Source organism: Onychostruthus taczanowskii, unplaced genomic scaffold (genome assembly GCF_017590055.1).
Source record: "Onychostruthus taczanowskii isolate IOZ18803 unplaced genomic scaffold, ASM1759005v1 scaffold28, whole genome shotgun sequence".
Taxonomy (NCBI): Eukaryota; Metazoa; Chordata; class Aves; order Passeriformes; family Passeridae; genus Onychostruthus; species Onychostruthus taczanowskii.
This window is the reverse complement of record NW_024500128.1, coordinates 5,255,199-5,272,821: the sequence shown is the minus strand read 5'-3', so window position 1 is coordinate 5,272,821 and position 17,623 is coordinate 5,255,199. Positions and strand designations below refer to the sequence as shown.

The following is a 17,623-nucleotide window of genomic DNA, read 5'->3' as shown; positions in this document are numbered from 1 at the left end:
CACCACTTCCCATAGGCAGACAGGTATTCAGCCATCTCCAGGAACAAAGGGCTCCGTCACATGTAATGGTTACTTGGGAAGACAAGTGCCATCACTCCTAATGTCTTCCCTGCCATTCCTTTCTTCTTTTGCCAATAAGGCCACGTGGTATGCAATATCCCTTTGATCAGTTGGGATCAGCTGTTTCTCCACTCTTATTTGGAATTATAAAGGTGTTTCCTTAGTCTTTGAATAAGTAGAGACTTTTGAAAAGAGGTGCAAAAAGAAACTTGCAACCAGATTGTGTAAACTCAACTAATCAACAGGCATTACAGGGACGTGCATGGGGGATTCTGTGTACAAATACTCCAAAAGTGAATAGTAACTGCTGGTATCATGGCCAAAGCCAATAGACTCTGTAAACATTAAAAACAAATAGGCAGGTTGTCTTAAGATTGCATTCCAGGAATTAAGACTTGCAACACTGGATACTTCTCAAGTTCCCAGCCCTGAGGCATCATTATTGCTTGCAATAATAAGGGGTTTCAGCAAGTGCCTACTTCTACTGCCTTTTATTTCCTGGTACCTGTGCACAAACTGGAAGAAAAACACAAGGAAATCCATTTTGGTAAACCCATCAGAGCTAAAATAAGCTTGCCATTACCCCTCCCTTCCACTTCCTCTTTCCCTACTCCTCCTTCCATTTTTCTTTCTCTCCCCTCTTTTCCCTGTCCCATGCCCTTTCCTCCCAATACGATGAATGAAAACAGATTAAAATATTATTTTCCTCACATGGCACAGCTTTTTCAGCTCCAAAACCCTTCCAAGGACAGATATCACAAAGGCTACTGGTGGGAATAGAATTTTATTGCCTGAATTATCAGTGAAAAAATTTTTTCTGATATCAAATCTCCAATGGCACAACTTAAGACCATTTCCTCTTGTCCTATCACTCATTACTTGGGGAAAAAAAAGACCAACCCCTGCCTAGCTGCAGCCTCCTTTCAGATGGTTACAAAGAGTGATAAGGTCACCCCTGAGCCTTCTTTCCTCCGGGCTAAACAACCTCAGTTCTCTCAGCTCCTCCTCATAAGACTTGCACTCCAAACCCTGCCCCAACTTTGCTGCCAAATAAAGGAAAAACTGCTCTCCAGAGAAAGACCTTTGGGATGCTGGCCCCGAGGCAGTCCCCATGCTCATGAGGCCCAGGGGGCTGTTTTTAGCACAAACAGCCTCATAGTAGTTGCCATAAAGAAAATTAGCACTAACTCAGCCAAAACCAGCATAATTACCAAAGTAAACAAAAGCATTTTTCAGTGCAGTGTTGCCATGGAACAGTTATTATTGTTTTATCTGCATCATCCTTTAAATGATGCACACTGAAAAATTGCCTTATATTGATTATAATTATCACAAACAGATTTTATCATCTAAAGCAATATAAATCCTATTACAAGTTTTAGCTGTAGCTGCTGAAGAAAAACTCTTAACCAGGAACTATGAACATTTTACTACAGGCTCTTTATGTTTCTCAAATCAAACATCTCCAGAAAGAGAAGTTACGTGTATCAAACATTTTCAATAATTATCCAAATGATTTTTGCTTCATGTGCTAGCAGTTTAGAATTTTTGAGTCTTAATTTGGAAGAAACTTTTCTGTCAGATAGCTGAAGACATCTAACTAAATTCCATACTATAAGTCAATGAGTATCCAGTATCTCTGCTGTGTTTAAGCTTATTCCAGAGTTATACAGTGATATTATGCATGCAACTGTCCCCAGATTTAATAGGTCACTTTTCCTCTCTGTAGCTATCTTATCTTCTGGATGTAAGAGAAAGGTTTTAAATGATCTATTCTGATAAGAGATATGCTGTTCACTAAAGAAAAATTATAAAGAAAACTCAGCAAATGAAGAAAAACAGTTTATCAGCTCAATAAAGCTGCTATAAGGCTTGCCTATTGTTTTACCTAATGTATTACATTATGTATTGGTCTCTAATCAGGCCTGTCTGGAGCATGACAATAAAACAGCAGGATAAAGCCAAAAGTCATAATACAAAATCATATTCCAAATTCACAACACATTCTCTTCAAAAAGACAGCTGGTTGGAAAGCATTATAAATCAAGTAAATTATTGATAATATTATTATTATTCTACTTCACATAATATCTTAGGTATATATATAAACAAGCAGTAACTGTCTGTGCAGGATATCTGTCAGACCTTTCTCCAAACACACAGGAGAGTCCTATGTGGTATATCAGGCACATGAATAGCAGGAGTTACTAAAAATGTAGCCATTCAAAAAGTCACTTACAAATCGTTGGGGGCATTTTTCACTAACCAGAGCACATAATCTGATAGAACATTTCTGGAATTGTAAAAAGGTACACATGAAAAAGCCCTTGGATTCTGTACTTATTCTCCATGATTCTACAAATACTGGGATACCTACAGCTTTTCAAGTGGAGAAATAGATATATAATGCCTTCAACCCACAAGGTGTTCTCTCACAGTGGCTTCATGGTGTAATTCATCTGCCTCTTCCTTTAACCCTAATGTATACATCCTAATTCTTCTCAAACATGAATATAAGATATAATGTTATATTTGCTATAGATATAGTTAGATTTACAGTTACCCACAAGCTTCATCCTTTTTTACTTTCAGTTCCAAACCTGCTCTATTTCAATTTTGTAAAAACTACATTTACACTTCATTTTACTCTTCTTCTTACAAAACAGTGGAAGATATAAATCCCAACTAAAATTTCTTTAATCCTACTTCTCCAATCACCTCGAAACATGGTGACAATTCATATTTTAATTTGCTCCTCTTTAATACAGGAATGCTTCTGTCCCAACAGAAGACAAAAAATTTCAAATAACAGTTCCCTGGTGATTCAGCAATTTATGGCAAAGTGTTCTAAAACATGGCAGAATTAAATACTTCGTGTAAAAGTCACAGGAATTTATTGGTCATTATGTAAATCACTCCCACACCACATATAGCTAAAAATATTATTTTACCTTGAAAGTCACTATCTGGAAGAGATTATGGACTATACCAAACCCCAAGATGAAGAAGGTACATAGCAGAACTTTTTATTTTGCTTTCCCACCATATCAACAACTCACTGTTGCAGTATATCTTTTGCCCCACACAAAAATGCAAATGCTCACTGGGACCACGAGTTACTTTAAAAGATGTTCTCCTTGCAAGACAGTGGTTTCCCCTTGTGAATAACTGTCACCTGATGATCCCAGACAAAATAATCTCATGAATAAAAAGATTACTATTACACAAAAAACAAATTCTAAAACACTGGCTCAAAAATACCACACATTTTCAAGTATTTCAGGTATAGCTTTAAAGACTATATTTTTTATTATCTTCCATGATCACCTTACCTTGTTTGACAACTGAGGAGCAACATCTCCCTGTTATTAATTAAAACTTGTAGCAAGACCAGAAAGGCTTTTGCTCGAATAAAAGTTGAAGGACTTTCAAGTAGACGAGTAATTGTAGTCACAAAATCCTTGGTGGAAATAAACACAAAGACATTAAAACTACTTGCACTCTGTTGTAAGACTGTATACACTTAAAAGTTTGCTCATTTTCATGTCACTCATAGCAAAAAGAAATCCATAAAACACTAACAAGCAAATTCTGTTCAAGACTGACTGGCTCAGTGTTAAGCTGCTTTGAACATCTTCACAAGTGGTAAAGTAAAATTAAACACTACTTAATGTACTACATCCAAAATAGTATGAAATCAATTACGAAATATTATAAAATTTATATTTTTAAAGGGCTTACCATAAGCATAAACATAGGATATTTTAATATATTTATTTTAAAACAAAGCTGGACTATTTTCAGAATACATATGTATTTAAGCACAAATTATTAAATATTTTAGCTATTCATGCCCTTATATGCCGGAATATTAAAAACTACACCTTAGTTAGATAAAATCTTATCTACATCAGATATCAAATTTTATACCAGATGCTCCAAATAGATGGTAAAATTGTTTCCACCTTCTCTGATTGTTCTTATCTAATCTAGTCTTATTTTGGGTTCAGAAAGTAAACAACATCTTTTCAAGGAAGAAATAAAATTAGGACTTGAAAAGAAAGAAGGATAAACAAAATCAGAACTAAAAACTAAACTGGAATTTAAAAACTGTGTCAACTGACTCTGCAAAAATTAGACTGAGCACAAATCAATAGAACCTGCCTTTGAAGAGTTGCGCTGGATTCTCAAGGGAGTGACATTACAGGATACATGAGTAGTGTATGCATGTTATGTACAAAGTTAAAAATCCCACTGTGTGATGCACATTTAACATCCATATTGCTGTTCAAATTCCTCATTTCCTGACAGAACAACTGCAAATCAACACTGACTGTAATTTCTTAGAGACATCCTTGGCAATAATTAACTATACATCTTGACTAAGAATGGAAAAAGAGCAGGAGTATAAGAGTTGGCCAAGAAAACATCAGATTTTATTCTGACACCACTTCAACCCTGTCTTCAAAAGCAGTTATCATACAGAAATCCCAGAAAAAAAAAAGGTATTAATTATTCTAGAACTTTCCTGCTGTACTTCAATAACTTATTTCATAAAGAGAAGAATTTCTCCGTCTGGGGATTTAAAAGTTTATGGCTTTAAACACTTCAACAGCTCACAGACCATGACTTACAGCTCCTCCAGTATGAACTTACAGCAGTCAAGTTCTTAAATTACAATCTAATAAATGCAAAGGTTGAATTTTAATTATGTTTTGTTTTTTCAAGGTTTGTTTTTTTTTTACCAAAGCAACAGCAACAACAAAGTTTTTATATTCAGAAATCCCATAAAACCTCAGACATAGTCAAAGAGTTTATATAATGCAACAATGTCCAAGAATAAACGGACTTGATAGATCATGCACACGGACACCATGACAAAGACACATGCAATTACAAGCCAAAGCACATCTATTTTTAGTCCTCACACTCTGGAAAGCAAGAATATCTCAATGCTACATGTGGGGGTTAACATGGGTTAAGACAAATAAAATTAGTTACATCAGATTTATCTGGGAATGTTCTAATAATCTGGTTTAAGAAATCAATGTGACCTGTTGGAATTTGCTTTTCTGGCTGGTTTGAGGACTGCAAAACCGCAAAAGTTTATCCAAAGAAAATCTCAAGCACATCTTTGCTGACCTGCAGGACTTAAGTGTATCAGAAAAGCCAAAAATCACTCAAATACTGCCAAATACATTATTTATCATTTCTCTGTTCTATATTTCCTCCTTCCCCTGCAAATGTTTGATGTATCCATGGAGACTCTGCAGGTTAGGACACACTTTTCATTTCAAGTGAACACACTGCAACAAGATTATGGCTTTATATTGGATACAGAGTAATACTGCAAAGCAAGTTTAAAACAAAAGCAATGATGTTTTTGAATTGGCTACACAAGAGGAAAACAGCTAGACCACTATCTCACTACACAAGAACAGAAATTAAAATAGCAAACATTTGTTAGATTGTTATGTATTTTCAAATTTCCCTTCTATGGTTTGCAAATATCTGCGTAATATAAGTTTAGAGATACAAGGATTTTGTTAAAGATATTTTTATCTTTTTATTCAATCTTAGTGATATTGACAAAACTATCATATACAGTGGTAATTACTTGTCCACATTCAGGTAAAAGACAATGAATTGAAAACCATTACTGAAATATGAGGACAATGCTTATAATGTATTTACAATGCAGTTGTGACAATATATTGCTGTTAGTATTTGAATGATTTTACTTACGACTAGTTGAGGAAGAAAGAAACCAAATAAAAAAACTCTGCCACATTATCTGACCTTTGGAAGACCTAATTGCATTCAAAAAGCTGTGACTGATTTTCACTAATTCAGGTGAATCTTGACGCCAGATGAAAAAAATTAGCAGTGGGGATTTTTTAATCTATTGCTATAATGTATTCAAGATTCTTGCATTTGAGTTCTTTTTCCATGTTTTCTTTTAAAAACATAATTTCAACTATTTTGTTTCCAAAACAGGAAACTAAAAGTCTCTGTATCAGAGAGGGACAAAACCCAGTCCCTTCTGGCTATTGTAGTTCTCTGAAGTTTTATATTAGTGTAGATGATCACAGATCTGCATTTCTGGCTTTTGTTTTGTACCTACTGTTTTTTACTGGTTTTTACTACTGTTCTTGAACACTGAAGAAAACAAGGGCAGTCCTAATTCTCAGAACCTAAGGGTGTTTTTAGATAACATACATGAAGATAAATTATCTCCATCTTGAATTTATATCTTTAAGTATCTTTTAATATGTTGCTTGTGCCCATATTAAACAGAGTCACTTCTTTGTCACTACCTTCTGTGTGATACTGAGGTCCTTCTGCCTCTTAAGCTGAGCTACACAAGAATTTTACGGAACGCAAAATAATCTGTAGGCCAAAACTACTCTTCCCTTCTCTCATTAAGATGGACTTGGGCACCATGAGCATGAAATATTGAAAAGTTCATGGACTATTAAATTTGATTTTTTCAGAGCTAAAATAATATCACTCCATGTGATGTGATAGCACCTGGCAGTTCAATACAGGAGCATGTTTGCATTTTTAGATTCTATTCAAGAAAAACGGAAATTTACCTTCAGCTTCCAAAATCCTACAATCTAATTTCCAGATCACAGAACATTCTGAGTTGGAAACGAACATCAAGTCCAAATCCTAACTGAATGGCTCACACAGGAATCGAACCAACAACCTGGGTGTTATTACCACCAGGCTCTAACCAACTGAGCTAATCTCAATTAAAAAAAAAAAACAACATTCTATGAGATTTAAGTTTTTCTCAGCTATAATGCAGGTACAGTTAACAAATGTGGACACATGCAGTAGAACCAGACCTACTTTATCAGTTTTTATAGTACAGTGTTTTTTACTTACACCTTTGGGCACTATTCCCACTTCTATCATTAGTTTGATATATGCTATTAAAAGAATGACTACATTTGTCTGTATTTCAATTTTCTAATCTGTAAAATTTTATTAGAATTGCTCATAAGAACTGCAGTATCAGAAAGGGAATTCTAGCCATTGTCCGTAACAAATTCAGTATCAGTATGGGAGTTCTTTTAGTAATGTAAGTCCTATATAAACAAGAAATTTTTCACAGAAAACATCATGCTATAGCTATAGGCTAGCTGCACATTGCATTCTTTTGCTGAATGTTCAAGTGAATGATTTTTGACCATGCTCCTCTGACTATACCATCAACTCACAGTAATGTGCACTGTAAGTGCAGCATTACAGGACAATTTGCCACCTATTAGCGCTGCTGTTGTGGGATCTGGAAAGTTTAAGGCCAGCTGACATGCACTCACAAAAACACACTGGCAATTCTGACATGGTCCAGAAATTAATTTTAGGAAAAGAATGAGTGATTTCAGGTCACATGGGTGGGATTATGTTTTAACTTAAATGTAATTGTTAAAACAATACGTAGGGAAGTAAAAATCTCTCAACTAATGCCCAACAGATTATTATCATCAAGATGATTGTCAGATTACAACATACATTACAATAGAGCATCTGAGGAAAACAGAACTATAGCTCTTTCTTTCTTTGTGGTTTCATCCTTTCCAAATAGAGGGAGATTATTACTTTCATTTATGAACTATGCAGATACACTGCCAAAAAAGAAACACTTTTTCTCTAAATACAAAATAGTTTGGGAATCAAAATAGAAAACTTCTAACCACTTCTACCAAAAATTATATTACACATAAACCAAAACCAGTTGTTTTATTCAGTGACACTAATAAGAAAAAGATATCTAAGGTATTAAAAGGCTAATTTCTGCAATATATTTCACTTACAAATTGACTTAAGGACCTTTAAGGAGAGCACAAAGTACAGTTTCAGATTTAATCAGGACACTCCTTATTTTCTCTTTTAAAAGTCTAAGAGATCTATGTCAAATAGATGTCTTTACTGATTCACTACTGATTTTCCTTAGGGCCCATTATCAGTTATGGTCAGGGTAGGGTAGTCTGGATTGATTGAATCCTAGCTGCAGGAACAATTTATACACCTATTAGTACAATTTCTCAAAGATTCATGAAAGAAAGGAAAACTATACACCTTATCATTTAGATTTTAAACAAATAGAAATATAAATGAAACACATTCCTCACTTCCTGCTATTTAGATATGCAAATGTCACTGAGACATATTTTGAAAACCCAAAACCACTCACAGTGTCAATTTTAACTTTTCCTTTCATTAAATTCCATGCCAGTGAAATATTAATCTGAAGTCAAACCTTTTCTTGAATCAGCCTCTGCAGATGAATCCCACATGACAACATTGCTGAAAACATCGTGAGCATGTACTGCTGAATTTTGCATATTCCATTTGCCAAGGAATTTAGTACAGCTGTTAATCCCACTTTTTCAATAACACTCTGGAAAGCATTAGGTGAGGAACGAGTAATTCTGCACAAAGCCTACAAAAGTGAAAAAAAATATTAATGAGACTATTATCTCAAGATAAATACTGGAAAATAAAAGCATGTGGTGAGTTTTCCAATAGTTTAGGAATATATGGAATGCATACAGATTCATTTTTAAGACAAATATTAGGAGAAAAGAACACTTATTTTTAGAGACCTGGAATTCTTCTAAATGCCTTGCTATACACTCTGTGCAGCTGAAATTCAAATATTTTATACAGCAACATCCACATCAAAAAGTCACATTACTCTTTTCTTCCATGGAACAATAATGATGGAGAATCACAGCCTATGCTTGAGTCTTTTGTCAAGCACGGAATATAAACAGCATCAGATAACACTGTACTAGAAAGGAGTGCAGGGAGAGAAAATACAGACATAACACATGGCATAGTCTTTATGGGCGCCCATAAAGGTGGGCATCTTCTCTCTCACTCTCAAAGACAATAATGAGGTATGTAGTATTTCAATGTCTGAAGTCTGTCCTTAGCTCTAGATACTACTTCACATCTAGGTACTTATTAGGAAACAGTGATTAGTATAACAAACTTGCAAACTATTCTCCAAATGGTTGATTTTCAAGTATCAGTGATTAAAATAATTTTAATAGAAAATGTAGATACTGACAATGCTCCAGTAAAATGAGCACAAACCTGTTCAGTGCCTACTAACTTAGCTATTTCCTAGCAAACATTACCAAACAATCTTCAGGATGGCCTCATCTCCAAATCAATCTCCTTTTGATACCTGTAAAAATGCAACCTTCAAGATACCGTAACTGTATTTGTTCTCTCCAGATAATGAAAATAAGACTTCTTAAACATTAAAAATTTCTTTTTCTTTGGCCTGAATATACTGTTAGCATAGAAGAACAGCTTATGTCAAATATTTGGGTTCAGATAAAAATCTGAATTGGTATTCAGGAAAAACTTTGAAGGTGACCCCCTTTTGTGAAATGTAAGTAATATTCATATATCTTTGTTCTCTTCAGACCAGCTATACTAAGAAATTGCTGTTTACTTGGTGTGCACTCAATAGTAAGGTCTCATTTAAGAGAAACTATAGTCAATTACACAGAATACTACCACCAGAGAAAAGCTTTCCACATAAGAACACCAGAAACTGTCCAGTTCACCAGTGCCCTTAGAAACATTACTCAAAACAAACTAAAATAGAAGGAAAAAGAAGTAAAAAGGCATACAAGAGAGTAAATCACAAACCTGACAGACATTTTATTGTTGCTGTTCATCTACTCTGCTCCTGTTCTTCCTTGTCCTTTCTGGTCCAGGAACCGCATTGATTGCAGCCTTTTTTTTTTTTTTTTTTTTTTTTTTTTTTAACTCTCTTTTTAAACACAGACACTCAATCTCAGCTCCTTAGTACAGCATGCTCTGTTTCCCCCAGGATAGAATCCAGCTCTTCACCTCTATTCAGAGTTTTCAAAATGAGCGAGCAGGAGGTATATGTATTCACTAAAAACACCCTTGAGGGTCATACTACCAATGAACTGCTGGGACCAAGGGACAGGCTGTGCCAAAGCAACATGGAGCTACCTTGGTATGCACAGATTTTCCACTGCCTTAGATCTCTGCTACAAACCTTGCCAAACAAAGGTGGCCATTGATTACTTCCAGGCAAACCTCATAGGAAAGACATCATAGGCTGTCTTCTAGTATAATACTGCAGCTTTGGAGGTAGCAGAAAAGCTCCAGCCCACCAACAGCCAAGGGGAGAAGCTTTAAATTCCCATTAGTTTGTACATCACAGAATGCTCTGCTAAATGAATGAACCCAACACTTCAGCAGAAAAGCAGAAGATAGAATTTAAATGTGGGATAGAGTACAAAGCACTCTAAATTATTTCAGTAGATCCAATATTGGGAGAAAACAGATGGAGATAGGTCAAAAGGTGGTGGAGCAGGAACTGGAAACGGATGATGATAGATGCAAGACTAGAGCTCACACCACCATCTCCAGGTAGCAATCTTGGAACATGAAATGTTCTTAGTGAGAATAAGGCTTCAGCAGAACTTCTCTTGGAACTGGCTTCTCCACAGCTGCTCTCTGCTTGTTGTGGTGCAGGATTCATTTGGTGTGTTCTGAGAAACTCGGACAGCAGCACAGCATCTGCTGGAGCCTTAACCATCACCTCTTCTCTCAGCAGCTCCAATCTTTGCCTCACGATTCTTATTGGTCACGTCCAACTTGAGATACTCCAGGGTTCTATGATCATGTCTGCCATATCCTGCTAGTCTTGCATGCTACATGTGACTCGGTAACATTCACCCCTTCATGATATCTTCCATGACTCAAAAGTTTGAGAATGAATGCACTAAAGCATCTGCAATACACAAGTCTCTGAAAGAAACTATTCAATACCAATTACTTAAGAAAATAACAAAGGAACCAAATCCCCAAAAAAGACTGCATGAGCTTTCCCAAATTAGTTTCCATTTAAGTAGCTTATGTTTTGTTACTTCTCTTCCAGCAGAAAAAGTTATCTCCTAGAAACAAAATTTTAAGTTATTTTTTACAAAATTAAAAAACTTACAGCATACTGGAAAGAAATATTCTTCCTGCTGCTGAGCTTGTCAGAATATTGCTGTGACATCCTACAGATTTTTTTTCTGAGTCTAGCAAAATGATAAAAAGACACAACTTTCCTACAGGCAAAATCTGTGATACTTACCTGAGGCATGTTGGACTCCAAAGTGAGAAAAAAATACGGAGACACAATCCGAATTTGCCACCTCTGATAGGCAGGACAAAGTGACGTGTCATTTCTTGACTCCAGAGACTAAAGACAGTGAATCTCCTTGATATATTTTTATTATTGATTGAAATTATCATAAGTAGAATTCCATAGTCCTTTACTGCTGATACACTTTGCAGACAGACTGCTAACTCCAAGTAAAGATATGACAGACGTATTTCTTAACAGCAATGTATTTTTACATTCTAATATAGATGTCAGTTAAGAATAAATTCTTCAGGATACATTCAAATAAGGCAGGAATGACTGCATAATAAAATGAAATAGGACACTGATGATGTAAATTTTTGTGGTCATACAGGATAAAAATGCCTACAAATCTGTAGCAACAATTTAATGAATGTAGAAATTATACAGTACATTATAACATATAATAGAATACATTAGTATTTTATTTTTTAAATTAGCATACCACTAAAACCTCCATAACTTTAGCTGGGAAAAGATCTTCCTGCACTAGATTTCAGTATCAATTGATTGTTATCAGATGAAGTTAAGATTATATATCTAAATGCCACAGCAGCATTAATACACAACCATGATTTATATCAGGCATTGACTAATAAGTTTATCTACTTCTTACTTTAGTGTTTCACTACAAAGCAGCAAAAGGATTAAAGTATTACCTTAGCACATTCTACTTTAGAAGGTTCCTTGTTTAATTCACTTCATATAAAAGTATTAAACTTCAGTCTTCTGATAAAGGAAACAATCCCCAAAATAGTGGAGGGGAAAATCCAGGACCCCATTCAGTAAAATGAACTGACTGAAAAAGGAGATGGATTCAGCTACATGGATAGCAATAATTTCCATGAAGACCAGAAAAACTAGAAGAAAACAGTTTCATCAAGGATATAAAACAATAAACGTGTCTTACTCTTGCAACTCTCCTCATGGCTGCTTTCATTCAAAGCTCTCCAATATGTGAATTTTGAACAAGTCCTACCTCCAGCATGACTGAAATTTCAATAAGTACACAAGGGAAAAGTATGATCTCCAGTAAGCCTATTGCCTTCACGGGAAACAAACATTAGTTTGGAACAGTTAGGGTTTTGTTTCTGTTGTCCATATGTACAGTTATACCACAGATATACATAAAATGTTGAAGAAACAGATCTCAGTGTGCACACTCAACTTGTTTGTCTTTTTAAAATGCTGGCATCAACACCCAAGCACACATTGCTAAGCAACTTTGAGAAAGAAAAGGTAACAGAATGATAAAAAACATCTTTCTTAGTTAGATTGTCAATTGCTATTGAAAGGATGTCCTAAAAATCAGCTGAGTTTTTCTAGGAAATTCCGGTAATTGCAGCTATCATGACCTAAAGCACACTGCTTCATCCTAACAGATGTCATCTGTAAGACGGCTTCTAGAGTAGCTTCTGAAGGCTAATATATTTTATAATACAAAGATTTCAAACACAAGAAAAATATTCAGGAAGTAAGAGCTTGGCAAAACCAATGTCATTCCAAGTCCCACTGTCAACCCATGACTGCCAGATGATTCTGGAGTATAAATATTGCAGTAGAACTCACTGCACTTAACAGGCCTAGATGAACAAGAAGCCCATAAAAATCAGGCTGCTGTATCACACCTACAGGAACCAGAGGTGAAGGAACTGAGGAACTCGCAATCTGTGATACTTTCAGTCTACTCACTTGGAAGAGATCACACAAACACCAGCACTGTCCAACTGCACTGAGCAATTCATAAAGCCTCACTGGACTAGTACATAGTGGTAGCTATCAATAGACACAAAAATAAAAAAAATTAAAAAAAAAAAAATAGGGGGAGCAAACTAGGCTACAACAAGGTCTTCAGGTTTTACCTTCGTCTTATACATTTTTTGCAACTTTCCAGTTTTTCCAGCAGGAAAATTCTCTTCTCATCAGTAGTGCTTAAAACAGGCTAAATACCCATAGCATAAACACTATGATGAAGAAAAGGCTTCTTTGTGGTTCACCTGAACCTGGGAGAATCCAGTGACCTGGGTTTTCAAAAGAAGCAAAGGATACAGAGGGACAAACAACAACCCACTCCTCTCATAGTCTCTTGACAATCATCCAAGAGCCCACAGCTACAGAAAGTCGTAGTGAATGAAACATCAGTGAAAGTTTATTCTTGACAATATTCTTGACAATCCAATACGTAACTTCTGCATATTACTGAGCAGGGAAAAAAGCTCTGCCCACCGCAAGCATACCGTATTGTCCAAGAAGAAATTGAGTTTTCAGAAGGGGAAAAGAAAAAAAAAAGAAAAAGCCCACTGATATTTCCTCCTGTGATCTCTTTTAGCTCAGTGTCTGAATGCCATTGAGACAGACAGGTTCTCCAGAATATGCTGTTTGCTGTGGTACACAAGGCAGCCATAACTGGCCAATTGGCCCTTACAAATGGAGCAGGCCCTGGGAGACTGCTGGGAGTCTGCAGTAGGAATCAAGGGAGTGGTAAATGATGACGCGAAGTTCTCCAAGCAGACAGCAGAGAAACAAGAGGGAATTTTCATCATGAGTTGAAAGAGATTAAAAAAAAAATACTATGATCTAGTAGCAAACAAATAACAACTGCCCAGTGTAATGATTGGCAAGAATAGAAAGTACATTATACAAAACAACCCTTATAGCAAAAATAGTGATAGGAGAGAGGATTGAGCAGGCTACTTTAAAAACTCAGTAAGTAAGGGAAGTCATAACTGTTATCTCCAGTCTTTTCCCATACATGCCGTTGTGATCTAAGCATAAAACTCACAGATCAAACGGGTGAAGTCTCAAAAAGACCCTTTCTAAAAAAGCAGCCTAATAGCCAGACTCACACATATACTTTACATATTCAGAGACAGACTATTCTATACCCATGAAAGTTCTAAGACTGTTTTTGCCAAGAATTTCAGATGCTACAGAGCAAAGGTTTTTATTTTACTAAATAGGTTTCCTGTTCTAAAGGAGAAGACATTTTCCCAATATTTGAGCACTTTATATTGCAGACAAGACTCTGACACATATATACACTAAGACAAAAAAATCAATAAATAAATATATTTTTTAAATTATAAATTTATTATACCACTTACCTCTTTAGCCACACTTCAAATGAATTCTTATTTCTCTCTCTTTTATTACCTTTATGCTAGATGTGTCTATGTGCATACTGCTGCCGCTGTGACACTACCATTTTCCATCTGGAAAGCAAGAGCTCTATCCAACCTGGCTGTGAACACTGCCCAGGAATAGGGCAGCCACAACTTTTCTGGGGAACACTGACACTGTGCCTTACTACCCTCACAATAAATATTTTTTTCCCAATATCTAATCTAAACCTATTTACTTTTAATTTGAATCCATCCCCCCATGTCCTGTCACTACACGCTCTTGGGTTAAACTCACATTCCTGCTAAGTATTTTCTACCTTATAAATCCTTTTGTTCCAAATATTCTCCTTGCACATCATCACTCTATTTCTCTTGCTATCATTCTATATTGCTTTGAAAATTCAGGGCAAAGACTAGGCCCTGACAATTTTATAAAAGGAAATTTGATTAATTCAACTAAGTCTTCTAAATTAGTCTTTGATAAAAAGAATAAACAATTCTCATTTGAAACATCATCAAAAAAGAGAAATTTCAATTTTGCAAGAATTTAATAGATTCTTTGAAAGGTTAAAATTTTTAAACATAACTCATTACCAGCATAAGGAAATATATGTTCTGGAAAATGATGAATCACCAGAACTATTCATAAGCACTGAACTGTAATAAATGCATTTTTCAATTTCAGAAATCTTTCAAATATGTTTTAATGTAGTGTCAAATATAAAAAAAACAAACCTACTGCAAACTTGTTCAAATACATTTCAATTCCAATTCAGAAGGTTTTTCAGACTAAAGGCCAAAGCATTACACTACCAGAAAAGGAAATTCCTTACCGAAATAGGAGTTATCTTCAAAGAATCTCCTGTAGAATGTGTGAAAAGGTACCACAAGACAGGTCCAATTTCTCCTGTAATAAATCCTTGTGCGTGGCATGAACGAGTAGTACAAACATTCTCAATTATCTTTGCTGCAATATGGTTCACTACCCGCTCTTCCTATAGGAAGGAGAAGAAGGAAAACACATTTGCAAATGTTTCTAATTTCTTTGTAAATTACTGCCTATGTCCACATTCTATTCAATGTATATTGTCTTGGTGTGGTTTCTTATTTCTTCCTGATACTTGCAAAAGTTCTCAAGAAACCTCACCTTATGATAAAGTTATGTTCACAGATCCTACTTCCCCCCACTTTCTCTTCTACTGCAAAAACATTTTAATACAAGCATAATTTAATGCAAAACCTTTCATCTCCAAATAATCACCCCAAATTAAATGTAGTCATTACAAATTAAAAGCTTTTATTATATTAAAGGTGTTCCATGATCAGTGCTTTATAAATGGACAAATTTGTGTCAACACTCATCACTAGAACATGCTCTAAAGAGTACAATTATGAGATATTCAGTTACATTGGAAAAAAAAATTTACATTAAATCCTCTTTGTCTTTATCCCAGGATTTGTTGACTCTTTTGAATAAAGACTTTTTGTAAATTAAGTTGTTCTATAAGTCCCTTCTAAGCAGACAATCCTGACCACTGCTTAAGACAAATTATTAGGTCCCATTTACTACAAGAAGTCCTAAATTTCCATGAGATTCAGAATCCTTCATATTTTTACTACTAACCCAATAATTTTCACTTAAAATCAGAGTCTTCAACTGGAAGATACATCACTGGTGTTATTTTGGCTGTGAATTGCCTCACCTCATCTCAGTCTTGAACTACAAAAAAAGTGAAGTCTCTCAATAATGTCTTTAATAGCATCTTGAATTTAGCAAGAATGAATTTTAATATAATTTTTATAATTCAGTTTGTCCTTATAGTCTGGCTTCACAAATAATTAATCATAATATCTAATTGATTTCTTTCTTAAATTGATCTCTATTTTAGCCTACTAAGCTTTGGATTTCTGAGAGTTATCTTTACAATGAGGGCCACTAACAACTGTGAGCAAGATAATGAAACTTTTCAGAAAGTAGTACAATAGAGGAGAACTTGCAGGAAGGGGAGAACTTATACTTCATTAAAATATATTCAATATCCATTTTTCCTTCTACTGACTTAGTAGTTCTAAAATATAGATTTTAGATGTAGAAATATTTGAAAACTCTTAGTATAATGCTGTCAAAAAAAAGAGTAAGGCTGTATTCATCATTTTCATTATAATCCTTCCTGTTCTTCCAAAGAACTGCAGCTCTACTCAAAATATTTAACAGAAATACCAAAGTCAGTTTCCATCTAAAGTGGTTACACTCTTATATAAAAAAATCCACTGAATTCTGTGGTCTTCCTTCTTATTTGCAGCCATAAAACCAAAGAGACTTCAGGCTTCTCTCTTTTTACAGTTTTGATTACTGCAAAATATTGCATTATTTTGACCTACTAAAGACCTAAATACACAAATTACATGTTTACTAAAATTTAAGATCTGAAAGCATTTTATAAATAATGTCCAGTTTTAATCTTTTTTCTGTGAATTATACTTCTGCATTTCAGTCTTTTTTTTTGGGGGGGGGGGGTACAGTTAGGTTGTAAAAATACATGCATTTATCAAATTGACTCAATTGATGCATTTAACAATCAAATCCGTAACTGAAACATAATTGCCAAGTTAAGTCTGTCTTACATATGAAGTGGTTATTAAGACTGCCATTTGGAACTCCACTCCTAATTTAAGCAGGCATAAACAATAAATGAACTATAATCCCATTAATTAATCATAATCAAAGGAATATATAGTGGATTGTTAATGTTAACAAATTTCCAGATACAATTACAGCTTTTTTTTTTTTTGCAAAATTTGGTCCTGAACGTGTGCTTTATTTCCTTTCAGCCACTGATGAGATGAGTTATGCCCTGTTCCAGATTGTCCTGCTGCTTTGACTAGAAAATGGTCATGCATCATCACTGTATTCTAAAAGCTCAATGATGCTGCCAAAGTAATTCTATTTGCTGCCACCTGTGGCCTTCCATTTCAGCTCCTCTGGTATCCGTTCCTGAGCACTATCTTAGCAACAAGACTTGTACCATGTTCCCTTTCCGCCTGCAAGGGAAGCCTGATCTAAACTAATATTTGTCCTCTTAACTAAAGGAAAGGGGTCATCCAGTGATGTTACCAGCACATAAGCTATTGTAGTGAACAGAAATGGATCTTCAAGATATGAGTAAAGCAGTTCCATATATCAGTAACTCACTGTCCACATCAGGAACTGCATGAAATCTAAAACTATGAATAGAACTGC

General features: G+C 35.1%; 1 protein-coding gene across 1 annotated transcript in view; it reads right to left on the bottom strand.

The window, feature by feature from the left end:
• The window catches only part of ULK4 (unc-51 like kinase 4), a 210,022-nt gene that overhangs the window by 150,095 nt on the left and 42,304 nt on the right, over positions 1-17,623 (bottom strand). The window contains exons 20-22 of the mRNA XM_041407795.1: positions 15,216-15,377; positions 8,333-8,515; positions 3,393-3,520 (exon numbers count right to left, since the gene is read on the bottom strand). Coding sequence (XP_041263729.1) covers positions 3,393-3,520; positions 8,333-8,515; positions 15,216-15,377 — 473 coding nt within the window. The remainder of the gene's footprint in view (positions 1-3,392; positions 3,521-8,332; positions 8,516-15,215; positions 15,378-17,623) is intronic.